The sequence below is a fragment of the Pteropus medius genome, unplaced genomic scaffold (genome assembly GCF_902729225.1).
Source record: "Pteropus medius unplaced genomic scaffold, Ma_sr-lr_union100, whole genome shotgun sequence".
NCBI classification, from domain to species: domain Eukaryota; kingdom Metazoa; phylum Chordata; class Mammalia; order Chiroptera; family Pteropodidae; genus Pteropus; species Pteropus medius.
Genome location: NW_024346667.1, coordinates 2,289,075 through 2,313,649, shown reverse-complemented (window position 1 = coordinate 2,313,649; position 24,575 = coordinate 2,289,075). Strand labels below are relative to the sequence as shown.

At 35.5% G+C, this 24,575-nt stretch overlaps 1 protein-coding gene and 1 non-coding gene across 11 annotated transcripts in view; one reads left to right on the top strand and one right to left on the bottom strand.

Annotated features, from left to right (window-relative positions):
* Nucleotides 1–24,575, top strand: part of INPP4B (inositol polyphosphate-4-phosphatase type II B) — a 557,518-nt gene that overhangs the window by 463,791 nt on the left and 69,152 nt on the right. For all 10 annotated transcript variants that reach the window (XM_039875840.1, XM_039875842.1, XM_039875841.1 and 7 more), the window contains 2 exons: nt 3,934–4,137; nt 17,786–17,945. In XM_039875840.1, coding sequence (XP_039731774.1) covers nt 3,934–4,137; nt 17,786–17,945 — 364 coding nt within the window. The remainder of the gene's footprint in view (nt 1–3,933; nt 4,138–17,785; nt 17,946–24,575) is intronic.
* On the bottom strand, nt 2,041–2,159 carry LOC120613534 (5S ribosomal RNA). The gene has a single exon (XR_005655732.1). It is a non-coding gene; the product is annotated as a 5S ribosomal RNA (ribosomal RNA).

The window sequence follows — 24,575 nt, the reverse complement described above, 5'->3', positions numbered from 1 at the left end:
CTTTTGCGTATCACTGATGGGTACGTAGTTATTTGCACATTTTTATTACAAAAAAAAAAACAAAAAAACAAACAAACAAAAAAAACAGAAAACAAACCTGCAATTCAGCTGGGACTTCTAAACTCAAGACTTTAAGGTGGAAACAGTTGACAGTACTGGTTCAGGAGGTGGATAGAAATGGATTTTAAGGCCTTGCCATACAGATGACAGTTGAAGTTATGGAAGAAGGGGTTACATCACGAATGGGAAAAAAATAAATTCTTTTAAGGTTCCTTAGGGTCCCCTGAGCCAGCAGGGGATTATGAGTCAGCAAAGCAAACTGCAAAGGTCAGTCAAAAAAGAGAAGCAGAAATAGAAGCGTGCACTTTACAGTTTACAATGAACTCCCATGAGGTTTCACAGATAGGCATTGTAATTTTGTACACACTGGAGAAAAGTGGTTGTGTGATTTATCTAAGGTCAAGTGAATAATTTATATGAGCTGCCCAGATGTCAGTAACTCTCTTGGCTGAAAATTCAATGTTCTTCCTTTCAATGAATGTTTTGTGATATACATTGTGATATGTGAACACATATCAGTGCTCTTAGTTCAGAGTATAGCACTATCACCCTATGAAATAATTAAAGCATGTCAAATTTTAAAATAAACAGGATTATTTTGTGGCATGTATATGACTACTAAGATGGTAACCACTTGTTTATGACATTGGCTACTTTTCTGTATTGTGGTTGGGATTAGGCATAGCTTTGAATTTATTCAGTGACAATAAGGAGATTCTAAGTAGAATGAGCCTTTGCTTAATTTGCTGAGATCTCTAGTTTAAAAGAATGATTTTTAAGCGAACATATCCTAACTTCCTCTGCCATTAATATTCAGGAAAATAGGAAATTAATTCTCAGGAGAAGTAATTTTAGTAATTTTACACTTGTAGATAATTCTGTAAGTTACTTTGAAGAATACATGTATGAGAATATGAATTGGAGAAATGTCAGCAAGGCAAGAAAACATTTCACTTTTCAGATAACATTTCTCTCTCTTTTTAAGATCAAACGAATGAATCAAATCTGCCTTTGGTTCACTTTATGCTTTTTAAATATATTATTAAACTGATATTTTAAATGAATTGTTATGCCTACTCTTATGATAACATTTAGGCAACTTTTCTTTTCTTTGATTTCATGTAGTGTTAGCTACAGAAAAGGAGAATGGTTTTCATAACTCTGAGTCAATAGACGACTCATTCAGAGTCATGATCATGTCCTTGTCATGAATTGTAACTTCCCTGGTACCATCTCAGTTGCAAGAACAGCAACATAGGGATGTGTTAAAATTGAGTAACAACATTAATCTCTTCAAGCTGATTTATTTTGACTATAAAACCTCAGGGTCTACATTTACTAAGTAATGCTGATCAAGAAAGTTAAGATTTTTTTCAGGTCACGAGGATGGAATATTTTCTATTTTCTAACAGAATGTGATTCAATGCACAGGATCCTGGTGATCTAGAGAGTTTCCAAGTAGTCAGATAAATTTTTCAATATAGACACAGTAAAAGATCAGTTATCATTGTGTTTAAGATTTTGTGTACTACCCTCCCTCCAAAAAAATCCTGGGTTGTAAAACTGTAAGAATCTACTATTTCATCTCCCATGACTTGGTGACAAATCAACCCAAATGAGACTTGCATAAATGAAATGGAATCTCTGTATGTGCATGCTATGGGAAGAAAATGATTGCAATTATAAGAACCATAGAAGATCTCACTGGGTGTGAATAGATATTCAGCTACATAGTAATTATGTGAGTGTTATGGAGACTGGAGTTATAGTAGCAGGAATTCAGAGAAGGCAAGCTGTTTTGCTCTAAAAATAAATCAAAATATTTTATTAAAACTATCAACAGAAAAATAGTCAAGCTGAATGGAAGTAAATTCACTTTTTTTTAAACTTTTTTTTTTTTTTAGGTGAGGCAACCCTTGGTTGACCTCACAGATTGCAAGGACTTTGTCAGTTTACAATTCCTTATTTTTTAATTTTTTATGCCTATAGCACCTGGTCTTCCTAGGTGGTCTCCCATCCAAGTACTAACCAGGCCCAACTCTGCTTAGCTTCCGAGATCAGACGGGATCGGGCTTGTTCAGGGTGGCGTGGCCATAGACTTAAATTCACATTTTTAATATTTAAATTCACATAGATGGACATATCTATGTTACATGGAAAATTATATAAACAACACATTTCTCCATTTTGCTGTAACTATACTGACTTGTTTGAGTAGTCTATAGCCAACTTTTCCATCAGTTTTTTTAAATAAAAATGCTGCTTTTTGATTTCCTAATTTATTATCAAAATATTTTCCAACCTTTTATTCTTAGATATATTTTCCCCATATTTCTTATCTACTTACCTTTAAAGTACTTTCAATATTAAAAAAAAAAAGATTAACAGAGTGGGGTTTTTTTTTGGGGGGGGCAGAATTTTATCCGATAAAGTTTAGCAGTAAAGGTAGTCACATGGGCAATTGTGGACACAATTAATTATGAGATCTGGTAGCTGTTCAGAACACTTGGGGGATCTGGGGTTGAGAAGAAGGGACAAAAACTTCTAGGTTTGTGGTGGCTTATAGGTGGTATAGGGAAGGAGAAAAGCTACTGAATTTGTTAGAAAACTTGGATTCTGTTTCATTTGGGCTGCCAATACGCAGTCTGCCGCAGGACAGGCATCACGCTTCTTTCCTAGAGCTTTCTTATCTGGTTAATGAAGAATTTTATGATCTATTACAAAGAAGTAACTACACAGATATGACATCATCTTATTAGTCACTTGTTGTGCTGGTTTTAATGGGTTTTCTTTAATTGCATGAACACAACAGGGAGATTTAGAGATAATTTAGTAACCACCAGGTAGGCATAGCACTGTTGACTGCATACTCAGAGTATACCAATAAATGATTACCTTGAGTTACAGCTTTATAGCCAAGAGTGTCTCATTCAATGGAGATTATTGAGATTAATGCTATGAGTTAAAGGGCCTCTTCCTAACAGATTACAAAGTATGACTATGATAACAATGTGGGTCAGTGTTTGAGTTACTTCTCTACTCTTTGAACAGATTGTTAGGCCACGTGCCTGTTACGGTACTATAATACAGAAAATAAATTACCACGCCCTCCAGTATGTTACAGGGTGAAGCTATTAAACATTTCAGGAAATTGCAACACACAGCTGTAAAGTTCTTCATTGCTGGGAGGCTGTCATTATTCTAGTACTTACTAGGTATTTACCATCAGCCTGTAAAATCTACCATGGCAAGCTTTATCGTAACCTCATTAACATTGAGCATGACTGAAACTGTTTGGTAGAAGAGACAGTTAGGGGATGATTATAAGGAATAAAAGCCAAATGTTTTCGTGGGGAAGAATGCCTATGTCATCTCTACTGCTGAAATCTGTTCATGGTGCTAAAAATAAAAGTCTCCTGCCTCTAGCTTTTTTTAAAAGGCATGTCTTTCTTTCTTTAGCCTTTGCCTCTGTTTAAAATATAGAATATCCATAGTCTGATCTCATTTTCTTTTAAGGTATGTTTGGAATTACTTGAAAGGTAGATGGCATTCACATGATTATCCTCAGTGAAGTTCATCTCTAAAGACAGCATGTGGAACTCAAAGAGAGGGGGCTAAGGAGACAGATGGTGTTTATAGTGCACACAGAACCTCAGCATTGACTCTTAGAGCAGGAGGACTCAAGGGCTTGGCAGGATCCCCAAACCGAACTGTATTCCACTGATTGATATGAACCATTCTCTCTGTCTGTTGCCTGTACTTTCCCCACCATCCACACCACTTAAATGCCAATAGATCTGTAATTGACCTTTTCATAGCTCTGTGCTGAGATGCTTTCCATGGTGTTTCTAATCCATGTCCATTTCCTTCCAGACAGAGCTTTTTGTACATGCCTTTAAGGATCAGCTGGTCAGAAGTGCTCTTTTAGCACTTTATACTGCCAGGCCAGGAGGCGTCCTTAAAAAGCCACCCTCTCCTAAGAACGGCACAGAGGAGAGCTGTCCCCAGGATCCACCTCCACCAATGAAAAGGCAGGACTCCATACCTCATCATTCAGACTACGATGAGGAAGAGTGGGTAAGTCTCTTACACAGTTGCTTGCCTTCCAGTGTTTAGTCCTGAGAAATAAAGCCAGAATGATAGGGAATCTTTGCTTTTCATCAGAATGAGGTGGAAAGCAGTCACAATACAGGTTGTGGATAAATAGGTCGCATTTTTCTTTAAGGGCAAATTATAAGTGAAAGTTTTATTTCTGATTAAATTTCTTTGCCATAAAGATTTATTTGCTGTCAAATAAATCATATATGCATAACCAGGAATATGTCATCAAAGCAAAGATCTTACAATTGCAAGACTCTAAATACTTTTTCTTATTTATTTCCAAGGCAATATAAACCATTAAAATTGTGTTTTTAGAAAAAGAGTCAGAAATTATTCATAACGTACCACTTGGAAGCAGCAAATATTTTCATTGTTGCAATCCAGTGTTTTATTTCTGAGCATACTTTGGAAAGTATCGGCATTTAAAGGGAGTGGATATGGAGCTCTCTCAAATCTCTCTCTTTCATGATTCTGATTAAAAAGAAGATGTTGCTCCAAGTGCCCTAAAATTGGCAGAAGTCTGGCCACATAAAAGCACCTGAAAAAAAGAGCTGCTAAAGCCAAATAAACAAAATAAGCCAGAGTGGATTGGAATTCTAGTTGGGCAGAATAAGACAGGAGAAACATGGAAGCATTGGATGAGGGAAAGCAGTGTGTTATTTCTGAATCAATATCTAGTAATGATCGAAATTCCTCCAAATTATATGTGGACACAGAAGGAAATGCTTTACAGTATCATGTGCTTACCCAAGAATATGTATGCCAACTGTATTAGATGTTAAACAGTTAACAATTACTTTCCTAGCCATCCTAACATTTAAAAATGTTCAAGGAGTAAATTATTTGAAAGGCCCAGGTCTCTCAAAAAAATTGCTGTCGGACGAGCTATGAAGTGATGCCTGCTCTTTCTTCTGATAAAATTTCTATCACAGGAAAAACGGAGCTGAGTTCCAAGAGGTAAATGCTGAATAAGTATTTGTGGTTGCTGATTAAGATTGCATTTCTCCCACTGAAGCATTTTCAAAGGAGCAAATCTAATATTTCTCCCTTTTACCTCACCTTCTTCTTTAATTTATTCACAGCTCCAAGGCTTTTGCACCTCTTAACCTCTCTGAAGTTCAGTTTTCTAAACTGTAAAGTGAAAATAACAGCACCCATTCTGCTTAGCTTTTACGGTGGCCATGAGATAAACGATTCACCTGTGTGATAATGCTCCAGTACCTGGAAAGGCCTAGGCAAATGCATTGGATGGCTTCAGTAGTATTGCTATATGTTTTCTTTTTTGAGATGTGTAAATTACGTAATCTTATTATGAGGATCAATACTATCCACTCGAGATAAATGGGAAAACTGGATCTATCATAAATGTATATTGTGAATTTTAAGAGTTTGGGTAGCTATAGAAAAGAACTTATATTTCATTTAACTAAACATACAGTGCTAACCTTTTGACAAATAGTTACCATTTTATATTAAATCAAGTGAGAATTGTAGAGTTGGGGATCTGGTTTTCATAATTTTCACCGTATTGTGTTATGCAAACCCTCTCCACACCTCACCGTCTTCCTACCACTCAAAAATGTCCCCCACCTTCCCTCCTTTCTTATTTCCTTTTCTTTAGATAATTTTAGAGAATCGTAGGTGTTCCAAGTGGAAAGGTAGGGAATGCTAGGTCCGTAGGTCCCAGAGCCTAGAGTCTAGTTGCAGATAAAAAGATGTTAAGAAATAGTTACGAGATATTGTGACAAAGCTTGGAGAGACACAGGTGGCAGAAGATATGCTCTACTAATATGAATTCAACTCAAAGCCTTGTATACAGACCTGGTTATGATGGAAAAAGGTGGAAGAGAGTAGGAAATTTACCGGGGATTGAGGAGGTTGGCTGTGAACCATTCAGTTCACTGGGTGTCACTGAGCCCCTGTTCTGCCTGGTTCATTCCTTCTAGGGCTGTGACAAATGGAGCTCTTCCAGATCTTCTCCTTGGCTTGTAGGTAATCATCTTCATGATGTTCTCCTGGTGTGCTACTCTATCTCCAAATGTCCCCTTTTTGTAAGGACACAGAGACGAAGCACCCAGGCTTCAAGGACTCCACAGCCTGTTTAGGGTTCTAGAAGGACAAATGGCAATTGCAGTGCATTTTAGGGTCGTAGGCGGGGTAAATATGGGGAGAGCAGGAGTCTCTCATGGTCATGGTGAGATTTCTAGAATTAATTCTTAAGGTTTAAATGTGAAAAGAGGTTAACCATTCAAGAAAGAATGTGAGTTGGCCTTTTAGATAGGAACATAGGAGAGAGAGAGAGAGAGGGAGAGAGATTATTAGTTGTTTACTTGTTGTGTTTTAAAAGTGGTGAAAATTGAGCCTGTTTATACTCCAAAAGCCATTTAAGAGTCAGAGAATCAATGACTAATACAGCGAGGTTCTTACAAAGGAGAGAAGAGAATTAATTCTAGTGCGTAGGTAGAGGACAAGTCCCAGGCAGAAGTCATTTTTCCACTGAGATTGCAAGGAGGATGTAAAGATGGACTATACTTTTGTGAGAGTGGGTGGGCTGGGTGGCTTCTTTTTAGTTTAAAATATTTTTCCAGTTTTATTGATATATAATGGGCATATAACATTGTATTAGTTTAAGGTGTACAACTGATGATTTGATATATGTGTATATTGGAAAACAATCACCACAATAAATTTAGTTAACATGAATCACCTCACATAGTTATACATTATTTTCTTGTGTACCATTAACAATACTTATGATGAGAGCTTGTCAGCTCTACTCTCTTAGCAATTTTGAATAATCAGTACAGTATTGTTAACTTTAACTATAGTCACAGTGACACACACTATGTGCCCAGAACTTATTTATCTTGTACCTAGAAGTTTGTACCTTTCGACCACATTCACCCATTTTTCCCACCTTCTACCTCTGTCCTCTGGCAAACACCAATCTGTTTTCTGTTTCTATAAGTTTGTTTCTTTTAGATTCCACATGTAAATGAGATCATATGGGATTTGTCTTTCTCCATATGACTTATTTTACTTAGCATAATGCCCTCAAGGTCTTTCCATGTTGTCATAATGGCAGGATTTTTTTCTTCTTTATGGCCGAATAATATTCCTATGTGAGTGTGTATGTGTGTTCCATTTTCTTTATCTAATTTATTGAAGTTTAAGGGCACTTGATTTAAATGAAATCATAGATTTCTAAAGGGTGTGTATGCAAGTTTGCATACTTATCATACACAAACACACCCAAATACCTGACTTTGAACCAGGCATTGTAAAAGTCAGGAAAGTATTCAAGGAAGATGATGATATCTAATATAAGACTACAGGAAAATCACCATTACATTAATAAAAAGAAAATACCTCTGTTAAAAACACTGGCTTGAGTTAAAGGATGAACTATTGAATCAGCAAATCCATCCGTTCACTTATTCCTACATTCACTCTGAAAATATACATTGAACTCATATGGGTGAAACACTGAGTTAGGTGCCATAAAACAGGTGACTGAAGGTGAATGTATTAACTGCATGTGGGAAAATCTAGAAATTGGCAGGATTTCATGAATATGCATGCACATAAAGATCTCATTCTGGGTTTCTCTTCTTTAATAGAACATTTGCGCATTTTAATGGACAGTCATGAACTTTGCCTAATCACCTTTTATGGACACTTAGATTTTTTTCCATATTTTGGCTATTGTAAATCATGTTGCAATAAACATGGGGGCGCATGTATCTTTTCAAATTAGCTTTTTTGTTTTCTTTGGATAAATGCCCAGAGTGGAATTGCGGGATCATATAGTAGTTCTACTCTTAATTTTATTGAGGAACCTCTGTGCTGTTTTCCATAGTGGCAGCATCAATTTATAATCTTATCAACAGTGTATGAGGGTTCTCTTTTCTCCACATCCTTGCCAACACTTATCTCTTGTCTTTTTGAGGACATCCATTCTAGCAGTCGTGTGGTAATATCTCACCATGGTTTTGATTTGCATTTCCCTTCTGATTTGTGAAGTTGAGCCCCTTTACATGTATCTGTTAGCCATTAATTCGTACATCTTCTTTGAAAAAAATGTATATTCGGTTCTTCTGCACATTTTTAATTATTTTGCTTTTTCTATTTAGTTGTATGAGTTCTTTATATATTGGATATTAACCTGGATAGTTTCTGTTATCCTTGAAGTAGACTCACATACAAGGAGAAGGGTACAGGGAAGGTGGGCTGAGGAGAGTGGTTCGAGATTCAAATGGGCACTAAAGCAAATGGGTGGAGGAATTTATTATAAATATTTGAAAAAATCAGGAAGAATTCCAATCCTCTTGAAGGGCCGGCCACCCAAGTTTTCAGTAAGAGTCTGCATGGTTGTTGGCTCACCCTCGACCATTCTCTTGGGAATTCTTTGGTAGCCTTGACACTAGGAAAAAGTCTTCCTATGTTGGCTCACCCTCGACCATTCTCTTGGGAATTCTTTGGTAGCCTTGACACTAGGAAAAAGTCTTCCTATGTTTTTCTTCTAGGTGATGCAGGAGTTTCCTCTTAGTTTCTTACTTTTTCTTTGATTCCTTCAAAGGCAAAACAGTAGAGTAATAATAAAGATCTGCATCTCGGTTCATTAAGTTTCTGAATTTCCTCCAGAACCCACTGTTTCTAGAAAGCATATAAATACTTTGTCTAAATTTACTACAAATGTAAGGGAAAACTTTCCACTCAGAAAACTTACTTCTCTCTTCTCCTAATGTAATTTTATCTATTTGCCAGCAATAACCAAATTTGATTATTATATAACATTCTTATTGATTTTCCTTACCAGCTACTTTCTGTCAAAAGGATTTCTTTGTCAATAGATGAAAATCCCTTTTAAGATACAGAAAAAAGAACTCACCAAAGTTATAACCATTTAACATTTTTTCAAAGCTTTATCTAACTTTGAAAAGTTGAGAGAATTCAACAAAATGTAGCCAATTGAAAATGCCTTTAGAGGTTGCGTTTTAAATGAATTGGAAATATAATTTTGTGTACCACTTTTTGGTTAATCAGGTGGTAGAAAAGTTTCAGCACTGATTACAAGTCTATTCAACATCCTAAAATAATTCAGTGTTTTAAATTAATTTAATTGGGTTTCTGTGATATCATATGAAAATATTCTCTAATCATTTAGGTTGGTTTAGGTTTTTACATAAGATTGCCAGCTCCATTTTAAAAAATCTGCTTTGTTTTCTTTCATTTCCTATAGTGACTGTAGTTTTAACAATTACCTAACTTAAAACAACTACATTTAGCTTCTTTTAATAAATATTTGAAAAGCAAATATATGTTAGTAAATTATTGCTGATATATTTTAAATGTTTTCTTTTTGAGGTCACGAGAAAGAATCTCCATTCTAAATCAGTGCGAGACTGTCTTCTTTACAACTCGTTGTGTTAGCAAAATTGATGACGTATAAATCTGGATAATAATTATCTAGTCAATATGGAAGAGATTTAAACTAAAATGATCACTGACAAAAAAAAGTCTGTTATTTGCTGACTTTTATTAAATGATTGAGTGCTTTAAAAGTTGATTTTCCTAAAAAGTTAATAAACAATTAAATTCCAAAGGAATATTGGAATTTTATGATAATCTATGCAAAGAAATAGGATGATATAGCATTCTTCATCTTTTAGCTGGTAAAGATGACATATTGCTTTTTTTTCTCTACATTTCTATAACAGATGCTTCCAACAGCTGGGATTCCAAGATTAGTTTGTCCAAAATATGAAAGCATGTCATCTAACCAAAGTATTAAGTTGACCCAATTTTTGTGGCTTCCAGTAATTGTACTATTCTCTAGAACACTGTGATTTAACTTCGGTATTACTGCACTGATGGGTTTGGGGCTAAATCTGCCTGCCCTCATTCAAATAATTATTTGGAAAAAAAAAAAAGACATAAACTTCTGAACCTTTATACACTGATCCATTCCAGCAAAGAGCAGAACTCGGAAAACCATTCTTATTACTTAGCCATATCCTAAACCCATTTGTTAGTTGAACTACATTTCTATGTCAGACAACATTTTAGCATTCAAATTACTTAATTAATTCCCTTCTGCATGTTGTAAATGTAAATCAGATTTTAAATCTTAGTTTCCATTCTTAAGATCGGAGAACATTTGCCATGCCTTATTAAGGTCAAATGCATTCATGTCACATAAACACAGTAGATGATCCACATTAATTCATAATGATTTTTCAATAATTTTGTAGATTATAGAAACAATAGCACAAATTCACAGAAATATTTATGTCAGGCATTCTGTTAATAAAGTTCATATATAATCTGAAAAAAATGTAGTTTCCCCATAACTCAGTATTCCCAAAGATTGCATTTTGGAGTAAAATTTGCATGAACAACTTTTTACGTATTCTTCCTCAACATCTCAGTCCATTTGATACTACATCGTTCTCTAATAATGTGTAGAACAACTATGAATTCTTAATCTTGACAGGAATATTGATAGAGCTATTTATATTACCATAATTGGTAGCAGTGAGCATAGACAGTTACAAAATATTACTAACCATTGAGGACAAAACATATTTCACCAGATGCCTCCACAGGCAATCTTCAGTGATCTGTATTCTCAACATCTCTTGCCAGCTTCTATCTCCATCTTAGACCTTACCTCTAGGGAAAATCATTCAGGCCATGAATAATACAGAAGTACTCATGCAAATTGGTATTCAAAAGAGACTCTATTCATTCTCTCACTGGCTGGAATTATGCTCTGTGAAACTATTAATCTGATCTTAATAAGAAGGAAATAAATTATTCTCATTTTTTAGAGTTAATTGTTAGAGACAACTAGATACTAACCTACGGTTTAACTTTTCTAAAGCTACACACATAGCTTAGTTACCTAAATGAGTAAAATGTCCACTAAAATACGGCCATCTATTTCCAAATTTTATGAGAGAGAGAGAGAGAGAGGAATATACATATACATATATATGCATTTAACTCGAAAACATTTTGTACAATAAAGCATTTTTCTTGCATTCCGTGAACACTCAGCCTTGTGGACACTGAATTATAATCAGTTGTTTATATATCCGTTTATTCTGTGTGTTCATAAACTTTATAAACTCCTTAAGGGCAAAGACAATGTTATGTTCACTGCTGTATCTCCACAGTTAGCAGAGCACCTGCATTTCAAAAGGTGCTCAGTACTCATTTGTAGAGTAAATTAATGACTTTGAAACTTGCCCTCAAATTATAATTTGTGTTTACCTTTTTATTTTTATACATGGAAAATTTAAATTTAATATAACTCGGCACGATGTCAGTTACCTTTTCCCCGCACTAGAATTCATGAATTATTTTGAGAATTTTGTTTCTCTCTTCCAGTCAAAAGTACCCAGTTATATCTCTCTTCCCTTAGTGTATAATTCCCAATTCATAAACAACTCTGTGGTGACTATTCAAATCATTTTCAAAATATCTCCAAATACAGAGAGTGGTAAAATTCAAAATGGACACAGAACATCAGAGATGACCAAAGCTAAGAACATGGTGAGTTAAAGCTTCCAGAAGCTTCCAGAAACCCAGTGGTGGCAATTTTAGCTTCATTTGATTATTTGAGGGCCAATTACAAAGGTCCTAGTTAACATGAAAATCATTTTAGATTTTTTTCCAGCAAATATGAATTGGAAACAACCATTTTCCCCTTGTCTCAGTCTTGTCTTTTTCGTCACTAAGTCATATATAATAAGGTTGTCTGGTTTTGTTAATCTTATAATGAGGAGGAGACATTGAGAGCATCCACTCCCCCCATCGAGAAGGGCAGGCAAAGACAGGGAGAATTAGGCCAGTTCCCTGTATGGCAACTGAATGTGTTCTATCATCTGTTTTTTTTGATGGATGGGAACATTCCTGAACTTGTGCAGTCCATTTCACCCAGGAGAAATGTGCTTTGAATACTTATTTGATATTAAAGTCCACAAAAGATGATTAAGCAAAGTTCATGACTGTCCATTAAAATGCACAAATGTTCTATTAAAGAAGAGAAACCCCGAATGAGATCTTTATGTGCATGCATATTCATGAAATCCTGCCAATTTCTAGATTTTCCCACATGCAGTTAACACATTCACCTTCAGTACCTTGTTTTACGGTACTTAACCCAGTGTTTCATCTATACTAGTTCAATGTATATTTTCAGAATGAATGTAGGAATAAGTGAATGAATGGATTTGCTGATTCAGTAGTTCATCCTTCAGTTAAAATCAGTGTTTTTAACAGAGATATTTTCTTTTTATTAATGTAATGGTGATTTTCCTGTGGTCTTATATTAGTTACCATCATCCCCCTTCGATACTTTCCTGACTTTTACAACGTCTGGTTCCATGTCAGATATTTGGATATGCCTGTCTATAATAAATATACAAACTTGCATACACACCCTTTAGAAATCTATGATTACATTTAAATGGAGTGCCCTCAAAATTTAATAAATTCTAATATGAATACTGAGACATTATTTCCTAGATAGAAAATTTTAAATCCCCCAAATGTAATGAATTGTTGAAAGAAATACTGAGATATATGCAGGCAGACTATTGCTATATCAAGATACATTCAGTTTGATAAAAAAACAGTCCTGGAAATTGATGGTTCACAGCATACTAACTGATGATGTCATGTAATTCAACCAGTTGTGCAGCTATCTCATGGTGTACAGATAATGTCCAATTACCAATTTAAAATCAAAAGCCTTCATCAATCAGTGAGATTTTTTTACTTGTTATTAAACGAATGTTTTATTGAATATTTTTACTGAATTGAAAACTTTAGCATGATGTGGCATTTGTTAGGGTGAACTCAGCCATTCAGAGTATAAGCTTAGTTCTAACTTTAATTTCAAGATGCATGTGGTAATACTTCTTACAGTTGTGTCTTAATTTCTTTTTATTCTAAAGTAGCAGGTTATTCAGTCAGTCAACAGGTGTTAATTAAGCATCAATGGTGCACAGCAATGCTATAGGTACTTGGGGTAAAACAAATTAAGTATAAAATATGGATTCTAACCTCAACAGTCATATCCTCTAATTCAAGTGAATGGCCAACACTCATAAAACAAGCAGAAATATTGAGAGATTCCCAGAATGGAGGTAGTTGTTTGATACACATTAACAATGTCAAAAAGATTCAGGGAGACATTATATGGAGGTTAGAGAAGATGAAAAAATCCCTTCATGCTTTTATTTATTCACTCATTCACTCATTCATTCATTCTCTTTTATCACCTGATAAGTACTAAGACCTGAGAATAAAAGGATTAATAAATAATAGTCATTTCCCTCATAGAGCCCACTATTCGAAAGAAAAAGCAAAGAAAGAGTAGCATGAAGAGTTCTTGAAAATGATGAGACTTGAAAGGGTGAGGATTTGGATCGACGGAGGAGATGGGAGAAGGCATTCTAAGCATAGAAATCAGCATGTGTCAAGATATAAATATTCGTTCCTCCAAAGTTTCCTTCATGTCTCTGATGCTCAGCATCAAGCAAGCATGTGGCAGATAACCCCCAAAATATATGTTGAGCTATTTAATAGTGTGTTGCTAGGAGACTGACCTGGATGAAGTGCTCGTTTTGAAGACTAATGAAAGTAAGGAGAATTATCTACATCGACACAACTAGACAGGTGCCTCTGGGCTGAGAAGAGAATGAATACCTAGCCTATTTATGATCAGAGGAGTGATGACATGAGTGTGGTGATCGATGAAGATAAATGTGGTACTCGCGTATGGGCCTATTTGTGTGATAGCTGCTATATAGCTCTGGGCAAGATCCAAACCAGGGGACTATGGAGAGGTCAGTACTGCAGCAACGGTGGCTAGTTATCTGAATCTACTTGTGTGTCTAGGGACTGAATTTCAGGGTAAGGCCAGCAGTATGGTTATGGGGAAAGGAAGCTCGGGGGTTTTCACATGAGTAAATAGGTGAAGTTAAGCAGGAGGATTAATAGGAAGCAAAGATTGGGGAAATCTCACCTAATTCTGATGGATGTCACATGTCTGGCTATTTTTAGTGGACACAATGTGTGTGTATAGGTGTGCGTGTATTATACAGCTTGGACCATACATGTGCCGGTATGTGCCATAGAGTATTTTAAGTGCAACTCCTTTCATCTAACGGTCTGGGTAAAGTTAGGATTAGAGACAAGAGCTATCAAGCTATTGAAAGAAGGAAGGTTTGCAATGCTGAGCTAGGCCAGTATAGTGTAAATTGCACTCAATCAACTCAAGGATAAACTGAGGCTTCTTTGTAAAGATGGTAATAGGTCGTGTTAATTCACCGACTGGTTCCAATCAAAGTCCTCAGAAATTGGGAATGATAAGTGGGAAATTGCGCATGGAGATATAGATATGACAGGGCTACTTAGGAACCTCCCCCACTCCATATGGGCTCTGCTTTAGTCTTCACATTCTTGCCGATCAAAATTTAGACCTAGAAAGCAATGCAGAACTTTCTTTTTTTTTTAAGTTAACCGCTGATCCAAAACAGTCAGGATTTCTCTTAATACTACCAAGATCATAAACATGTGGCATGCTGAGTAAGCACCATGGCCCCTGCCCTCGTGGCTCACTCTGCCAGGTGTAATGTCCCCTTGGCTACTCACTGCTACATCCATCACATTTTTGCATTTGTTGCTACTGAGCTTGACCCACGTATTAGCTTAGGTCCTAACCCAGGAATAAATAAGGACCAAGGATCAGTACCTGACTCAGAATGGAATAAATATTGCTGCTAGTTCCCCACTGACTTTGTGCCCTCATTGCCAAGGAAAAGTTTATAGCTACTTCACCTCTAAGAAGCTGGTTGTCCGAAGCCTCCAATAAGGTCAAGGACAGCAGTTAGGCTGCATTTAATAAAGGTTAGACTTTAACCCACCAGTGTTCCATTATTTCCTTCATACGGCAGGAGGCGTAATAGAATAATGACTGCTATTTTCAGGGGAAAAGGCCCAGCAATCTGTTTTTCTGATAGGTTGTTGTTGTCGTTGATTGTTTTATTTTGTTTCTAAACCTCTCATGTAGCTGAGCTGAACAGTACCTGGAGGCTGTTCCCTGGGCCTGAAAGGGGAGGGGCTCAGAACACCAGATACTGCTGCCACATTCTGATGCTGCATTGTCTTCTCCCCCAGTTTGAATCCACTTGTGTGTCTAGGGACTTCATGAGAACAGTCTGAAATGAACTGTGTGGTTTTAGTTAGAGAAGAAAGTGGGGTTGGCCCCAGACATACCAGCAATCTAAGCAAAAAGACTTCCGCCGTGAACCGACCCAGTGAATAGTCATCATCAGAATGAGAATATATTTTTGCTGGTTATTTTCCTTTATGTGTTTGTTTTCACAGAGATTATATGGAAAATGGTTTATTTAGGAGAGAAATCAGATATTCAGAGCTCCTCTTCATGAATCTTGCCCACCCTTTTTTAACATCTTAGTTCTACAATAACTATCTTGACCCCCAGTCTCCTAGGAATTGAATTACCAACTTTTTTCCCTGTAACCCACTTCCTGGTCTATATCACAGTCACATGAACGGATTTTGGGCCTTGATACTGACATTGTCCTCTATTAGTTGGCCACTAATGTCCCTTGACCCTTTAGCCAAGTGATTGCTCCATTCCTGATTATATGATACTCTTTATTTCAGAGTTAAGGGTATGTACGATCAGCCTGTCCTTTTGGTAGAATCTCTTAGTCCGGAATGTGCCATCAGGCTCGTTTTCAAGTCTTAGATAACTGAAAGTGAATCTTGGTCCTGTGAGGTGACACACATCACTACCTGACCCTTCCTGGGCACTGTCTCCTGACCTTCCTCTGTCCAGCTTGTCCCTGGAGTTTTTCTGGTAATTTCACAAAGAGGAATTCCTACTGTGTATCACAATTCTGTGGGAAATCAAAGGGGAAGAACCAAGTCTTTGGAGTCAACTGGAATGTATAGTCCAGTGAGACCATTTTAATTTAGAATGTTATTCAACATCTCGTAGCTGAGCTCTAAAACCAAGTCTGTAATATTAAACTTACGTGACGGTGTGTGAGGTTAAACTAGCTCATGGTCCTATGCCAGATGAGGCAAACATCTCTCTCCTCCTCCCCGGCTTGCTTCCTCCCCCTCTCTATGCCTTTCTTTTAGGCCCTGCACAATGCCCTGAGGCCACAGCTCCAAATGACTCAGTCAGGAATTAGAGATAGAAGTGCAAATCTAACTGATAACTGTAATCTACTTTGTAGATGCTGTAAAAAAGAAGGAGGCATGGCCAGAAGAGTTCAGTGTTCTCTGGCCACCAGCTAGGCAGGCTCTCCACCCCAAAGAATAGAAGGAGCCTCCTCGGTCTGCTGCTGAGTGCGCCTTCGATAATCATTTGACTGTGTACATATCGTGTATTAGTATTACATAGCAAACTGCTCAGTCTCTAACCCCTAACCAACTCCCTCCCAGCTCATGTGTCCTCTAAGCATTTAACGACTTTAATGTTTTTCTGCTGTTGACCACGTGACCCCTTACTCTATGGTCGTTGGTCTTGGTCAGTGAACATGCTTCTTTCTGTTCCTCATGCGGATAAAGATCTTTCCTGGTGCAAAGGTTACTTTTTCTATCAGTGGAATCCCGTAACTCGAGCTATCTGTAAAGGAAGAAGAAGAATATATAGGTATGGAATATAAAATTATCCTTTTAAATAACCTCTGTCAGGCTCTTCAGAGATATGATTAAGATCAGTTATACTCCTTTATAAAATGAAAGGCAGCATGCAATATTACCTTTTTATTTTTTACCAAAATACAAAGTCCCTCTCAACACGGGCAACAGGAAGAGTTGAAAGTTCATCTCATGTACAAAGCTAATCCGGAAGATTAAGAGCAATCCTAACCCCACTTTGTCCCCTCAGTAGCTGAGCTTGTTCCCATTATCTGGAGACCACACTTTAAGAACTTCTATTGCCTTGAGTAGTCAAATTCACAGACACAGAAAATAGAATGGTGGTTGCCAGGGGCTGGGGGAGGGAAGACTGGGGAGTCCATGTTTAAATGGTACAAAGTTTCAGTTGGAGAAGATGGAAGATTTCTGGAGGTGGATGGTGGTGACGATTGTACAACAATGTGAATGTACTTAATACCGCTGAACTGTATACTTAACAGGGTTAAAATGACAATGCGTATGTTATATATATGTTATCACAATAAAAAAAAAACACAAGAATTTCTAGTGCAAGTGGTGGCCATTCCTTAAAAATACTGGTGTGTCTTTGTTATAGAAAATAGGTGCATCCAGTTTACAATTTCATACTTTGAGCTCAATTATGGATTAATATTGTATGGCAATTCATCATGGTTTTATGACAGAAAAAAAATTAATGAATAAAATAAAAAGATTTATAACACTTAAATTTTGCTTTATTAAGAGAAAATGGATTTCTTGTGTATCCAAGATCTGGCCAAAATAACGGGAATATTAGAGTCTGCGTTCTTATGATTGCTCCTCTACCTGCTTCTTTAAAATGGATAAATCAGATTTTGCCTTATCTTGTTTCTGCAATAAAAATGTGTAGTGATACTCATGCTTTTTTCAGGATAGGGTGTGGGCCAACGTGGGGAAGAGCCTGAACTGCATTATTGAGATGGTGGATAAACTGATTGAAAGGGATGGCGGCAGTGAAGGCAGCAGTGGCAGCAGCAAAGATGGAGAAAAGGACCCTTCTGCGGCGGACTCCATGATAACGCATCCAAAGGGTAAGGCATCTTTTTTCCCCAATCTTTGATTGAGTAAACAAAATGAGAAAGTCATGACAAAATGAGATAGAAAGAGAAGAGTCTACAGTGCCTTTGATGAAAGTGCCGATAGCACACTTTTCCATCACTGTGGCTTGAATGATGGAAGGCTGTTTATCAAATTGCATCTCGGTTGTGTTTTCAGAACGGCTTGCAATGCTCTTTTTTCGTTTTTTCTTTTGCTACAAAACAACCTTTTTGAAAGAAGAACAATGTTTTCTTTTAAAGAGTCTGACATAGTTTAATCTACTTTTACTCATTCCTCCAAAATATTTTTAGGAAGAAAAGCAAGCATCTAATCTTAAAACTGTTAGAAAGGTTGAGAGATATTAGAACACAATATCTTGTGAAAAGAATGCAGTATGGTAAAATGCTTTTTGCCTTATTCTGAGGAATTCTTTGTGAATTATCTCAAAAACATAAAAAGGTTCGATTCCATATAAGAAGAATATGTTTGTGCATCATTCCAAAAACATATTAGTAAGTCTAGATATTCATGGATCCATGTATACACACATACACACACATGCATATAGATACACATACGTGTGTGGGTATATATGTGTCTATAGACAAGTCAGACGTATAATAGATACTTTCAAATATATATTATAAGATTGATTACCAAATATAATCAAAATGTTGACTACAATTGTGTCCCAATAAATGGCTTTTTTTGTTGTTAATTTGATTAATTTTGATGACCAAAAAAAAGACATATCTTTATTTTTTATGGTAATAAGAATTGCTGTTAGGGTTTTGCCAGTCCTTTCGCTAGATGTCTTATATGTTTGAAGAAAGTAAACACTATTGCTCTACCATCTTCTTCTGAACTCTGCTTTTCCTTTTAATTTACGAAAATGAGTCATAAGAAAATACGACTGCTTATAAAATTAAATTTATGTTCTTCCAATTTGTTTTCCTTACTTGCATTTTCCTCAGGAGTTTAATTATGTAAAACATCCAAAAAGTCATAGAACCATTTCTAAATCACTTCGGAAATTGTGGCTTTCTAAAGTTTTCTCATAAGCGGTCCTTACCTTTTACAGTACGTTCATGTTAGGTGCGAAATTTATACTAATGTTCTTCAGTTGTTCCCACCTACTTGGCCTAACTGCATAAGGGAACTTTCTTTTTCAATATCAGTTGTATTAGTTAATGAATCTAGTCCAGTTCCATAACTTTACAGGAATCAAAATGAAAGCTTATCATAATGTATGCCATAAAGAAAATCATGTACTTCTATTTTCTTTGATTGAGCATTATTGACTCTAACTATAAGCCAGACACGATCCTGTACTCTGGAAAATGAGGTAAAGAAGCCATATCCATTTTAGTGACTTGTTCTGTCTGTTGATGGGTGTTTAAAGCATATACTTTTTTAGCAGTAAAAGGGAAAGCAGATTTTAGAAAAAGAGAAATCAGATAAGAGATACTAGATTTTGCCCCATTTTTTTGTTTTGATGTCCTCCTATACTTCTCTTTAATAACAGAGTTCTAAAATGTTTGAAAATATACAGTTTATCCATATCTTATATTTTACGTAAAGATTGTATCTGTGTGATCAAAATTACATTTTGAAAAGTAAAAGTATTTGGTAGGTACATAATCCATAAGATTAGATGAACCACTTTTATTTGAATGTGAGGCAGTGTTTGGATGGAGTCGAAAGTCAGGTAGAAGTTGCCGCCAATGTAGAGTCCATGGCTAGATCGGCTTTGTGGACAGTAGGAGTCGAAATACAACGTAGTGCCCTCTGGTTGCTTTTATTATTTTTATTTTATTATCCATGTTTATTTCATTCATTTTTTGGTGTGTTATAAACATTTTTAGAAGATAAGACACTGCTTAAATGGGTAAAATAAATATATACTTTAGAAATTATGGAACATAATAAATATTGTCAAATAATATCAAAGTTAAACATTGTAAATATTGTATATGTTATATTGAGAACATATTTTAAAGAGGATATTGGTACATAAAAGACGCTTAACACATATTAAATAGATGTTTCACAAATGAATCCATGCTCAAATATACTTAAATAAATGTGGATGCTGCTCTATAGTTGGAGTGAGATTAACTCAATTATTGAATAAAATTTTATTTTTATTATTTAGTAAAAATAATTAATTTTTTCTGCATCTTAAATTTGGGAGGAAAAACACTTTCATTTTCTGCTCTGACTTTTGTCACATAAAGCAATGCGATAGAGAAATAAATAGTGGCATTTTGAACTAATATAAAGTAAGTGAATAACCGAAAGTCATATATTTACTTATACTACCCACCAAACTATTTCAGATAAAGATATTTCGGATCAACATTTACTGATGATATGTGCCCCATTTTACCTGTATTTTAAATTTTTAATAGAAAATAATCATAATTTAGAAAATTTGCAAAGAAAAATAAATAAGATTATGCATAATTTTTATTTTCTTATTTCAATCACATAATAATTTGGAGCATTTTCTGTGTTTATGCACACCCACTCACACACACACACACACACACACACACACACACACTCTTACCAAAACTGAGTACACATTATAAATACAGATGTGCTTCTTGCTGTCCTGCATATCATTATATTATCAATGTTCCCTGATAAACACACACTGGAAATGAGATTATAATGACTGTGCACAAAGAGAAAGCACCATTTTAGATATTTAATTAAATGCTGCAATTAACACATAAGTATCTTCGAACTTCTCAGTCTTTAACTACAGCTCAGATATTTTCTCCTAAAGTTAGATTGCTAGAAGTGTAATTATTTTATAAGAAAGAGTTATCCCTTCTCTCCCATGTGTTTATTTGTATAATTATCTGTTTATATCAGTGTGGACTCATGAACACTTATTTTATTCTTTGGTTTATAATTCAATACTATTATTTATTAGGGGCTAAAATTTTCCTAGTTAGCCATTGGGAGCTCTTTCAGGCTGATTTCAGTGGCTTTCTGACAGGTTTCCCCACCACAAGCTATGTAGCTATGTATTGCCTCCCTCCCTCCCTCCTCCACTCACTCCACTCCCTCCCACCCTCCTTCCCTCCCTCCGTCCCTTCCATCTTTCCTTCCTTCCTCTCTTTCCATCTTGCTTACTTTCTTACTTTATTTACTAACTCCTTTACCCTTTGTATTATAGGTTCATCTGCATTTTTCCTGCCCTTGGCCCTAGGTTCAGCCATTTCCATGGAACCTTGGTTTCCTTCATTGGAGAATAACATTTAGAAACCAACATTAGGGTGGGTGGGAACATTCTGAGGGTTCTTTTTGACAATAGGTATTCTCACCATTAGTATCTACAAGTACCCTTTTAACTACAGTCTTCCCAGCTACAAATATTTCTACTGATTTCGTGCCACTTTGAATGAAAAATATCATGTTATGATTTCTGGTTATTTATGAAGCTTAACATTATATAACTTAATACTATATTTCAAAATATTCTTTTTGATAATAAAATTTATTTCTCCAATAGCCTAAATTTATCTCCAGCCCATAGATGGGGTGGAAAAGCCATTTTATTCTTTTCTTTTTACAATTAATTAATGAATTGAGTCATCTAGAATTCATTGGAATGTATGATGCAGTAAATACTGGTTGGCACTTGTTACCACGTCATTTATTAGTGATTCTTTTCCTCATGTTGTATAGGTTTTGTTTAGTTTTGCTGTTTATTTATTAAGTTCTACAAATGTTTTTAGTCAGTTTCTGGGATTTTCGTTCTATTAATTTGTGTTTTATATTGAGATACATTTTGAAATCTCATAAAGTAAGTCAACCCTTGGACAGTCAGGTTTTCTTTCTTCATCACCACCCTTTATTTTAAATTTTAGCGATAATTTGTGTTTGTTATGCTGGTAAAAATCTACATGGTTAAAGAGATAGTCCTCTGAATTGTCACTATCTTTATCCATTTTTTTATGTTCCTCTATAACCTGCAGATATTTTTTTTTTCTTTTCAGGTTGCAGATTTTCCTTTTTCAATGTATTTAGTAATAGTTTAAATCTGGATTAATACAAATAGTACTGAGAGAAGTAAAACCCTCTTTACTGTTCTGTTTCAATAACTATTTCAAACATTCATGGCTTATATATGTTTACGTGTTTTCTTAATGAGCAAGACTGTCCCATTTTCCCTATACTTAACCATACTTTAAGCATCTAATGTATGAGTGGTACCCAATGCCTTCAATTTTATAATATTGAGAACTTAGGGATAAAATCAGTGAATATTAGAATCTTAGATTTTGATGTGCCCTTAAAGATTATGTAATTAAACCTCCTAAGAAGCGTACCTATGGTATCTCTGCCAATTTTAACCTAACCTCTGATACACGTCTCCACTGAGAGAAAACCATTTTTATTTTCTAGAGTGACATGCTTCAGATGTTGATCTAAATATGTTTCCTTCAATTTTTACCCACTGGTCCAGATCTAATTCTTAGCCACAAACAGAACAAATTTACTTCTCTTTTTCCACCTTATACCCTAACATATCTGAAAGCAATCATCATATCCTTTTTGAATTGCCACTTTTTGGGTTATTTTTCAAAGGAATAGCATCAAATGCAGAGGAATACAAGGGCACAACCTCCTTAGTTTTAGATATTATTCTCCTAAGTTCGCATTAGCTACTTTGACAGCCACATAGTACTACAAACTCCACTAATATCCATAAACCTTGCTTAATTTGACCTATTCATCAGGCATCTCAAGATTCAAGTCATATTTAAGCACCACTGTGTGTTAGAAATTGTGAAATATTAGGGGCACAAAGAGATTAAGACACAGTCTATCTCAATTCTACTGAAAAGATTGATGTCTAAACCCATGACTGTAGTATAATATACTTTTGAGTACACTCTAATAAATACCTGTTTCTTTCATCCATCATATCTACTGTCCTACCCAAGTTTATTTTATTCATATTGTATAAACATTTCTGTCCATTCGCAGAAGTAAAGGATAAAAGTGATGGAAAAACAGAAATACATACAGATCCTAGAGGCCCATTGCTATGCATTGAAGCACACTTGTTAATCACTACTCTTTAGGAATGTGTGTTCAACCAGCTGTAAATTCACCCATTCATGTTATTGCATACCCTGTATTTCTCTTTCACAAGAATATCATGAAATGCCCTGTGGAAAGACCAAATATCCTTTGTCATTGAATACTATTTTTCTAATCTACCCAGCTATAAGTCCTTACACGAAATGCTTGGGCAGTTTTTTTCTGTAATTATAGTTAGCATACAATATTATATTAGTTTCAGGTGTATAACACAGTGAGTCAACATTTATATACCTTATGATGTGATCACCACACCAAGTCTAACAACCATCTGTCACTGTGCAAATTTATTACAATGTCATTGACTATATTCCCTGAGCTGTACACTACATTTCTATAGCATATTTATTTTATCTTGGCAGATTTTTTGATATTATTAAGTTAATAGCTTCAACGTGTGTGGATGTTTATGCACACGTACATGAAAATCATTATATTCCTGAACCTATACTCAATATTAGACAATTATTTCAGCAGTTCTATAATAGATAACAAGTCTGTTTTATAAATTGCAAAGATACAAGAACAAAGCATTGTTTTCATCAAATGGCTTAAATATTAATATTTCTGAATTCCGTGAATTGCTACTCATGAATGTTTAGAATTTCATGGGAAAGAAACATCAATGAATCAAGCTTATTAGAACTCATAAGTCAGCAGGAGAAAAAAAAACTTTTAAAGTACACTTACAAGTTTAAAAAACTTGGTAAAATAATCAAAAGATACCACAGATATTTTTATTATAAATATAGAATTCCAGTAATAATTGTACATTATGACAGTTTTTAATGTCTAGTCTTATTAGGAAATGAATGTTGTTTCCTTTAATATTGTGCAATTAGTTCTAATGTTAAAAAAAAAAACCACTTGACTTAGAGCCAAGATACTCGGCAAGTCCAGAATTTACTTATTTGGTATGTGACCTTGGGCAGATCGCTTGAATTCTCCAGACTTCACTTTGTTGGTAAAATAAATATCATCTGCAAAATCTTGAAATATCTTCCAGTTCTAGAGTTTTATGCTAATAAAGATGCCACATGATTTAAAGTGATTTTTTTTTCCTTTCCCTTCGGTTGTCCGACATATTTTAATTGAGCACCTACTATGTGTCAGGCACTATTCTAGACACTTGGGAAACAGCAATGAACAACACAGACAAAACACCTGCCCTCCTGAAGTTTACGTTTTTGTATCAGAAAGACGTTAAGAAGTAACATGAGAAAGAAGGGCATTACATAATATGTTCATGGTGACAAACGCTGTGGGAAAACATAGAGCAAAGTAAAAGCTTGGGAATATTGCTGGAGGGCAGCGGTCAGAGTTTAGTGGAGTAGTCAGTATAAGCTTCGCCGAGAAGCTGGTATCTGAGCAGAGACACGGGAGATGAGGAGTTGAGCTGTGTGGATATTGAGGGAAGGATATGTTGGGTACAGAGGACAGTGCAAAAGCCCTGGGCGGACATGTGCCTGCCTTGATCTTGAAACAGCAAGGAAGCGGGT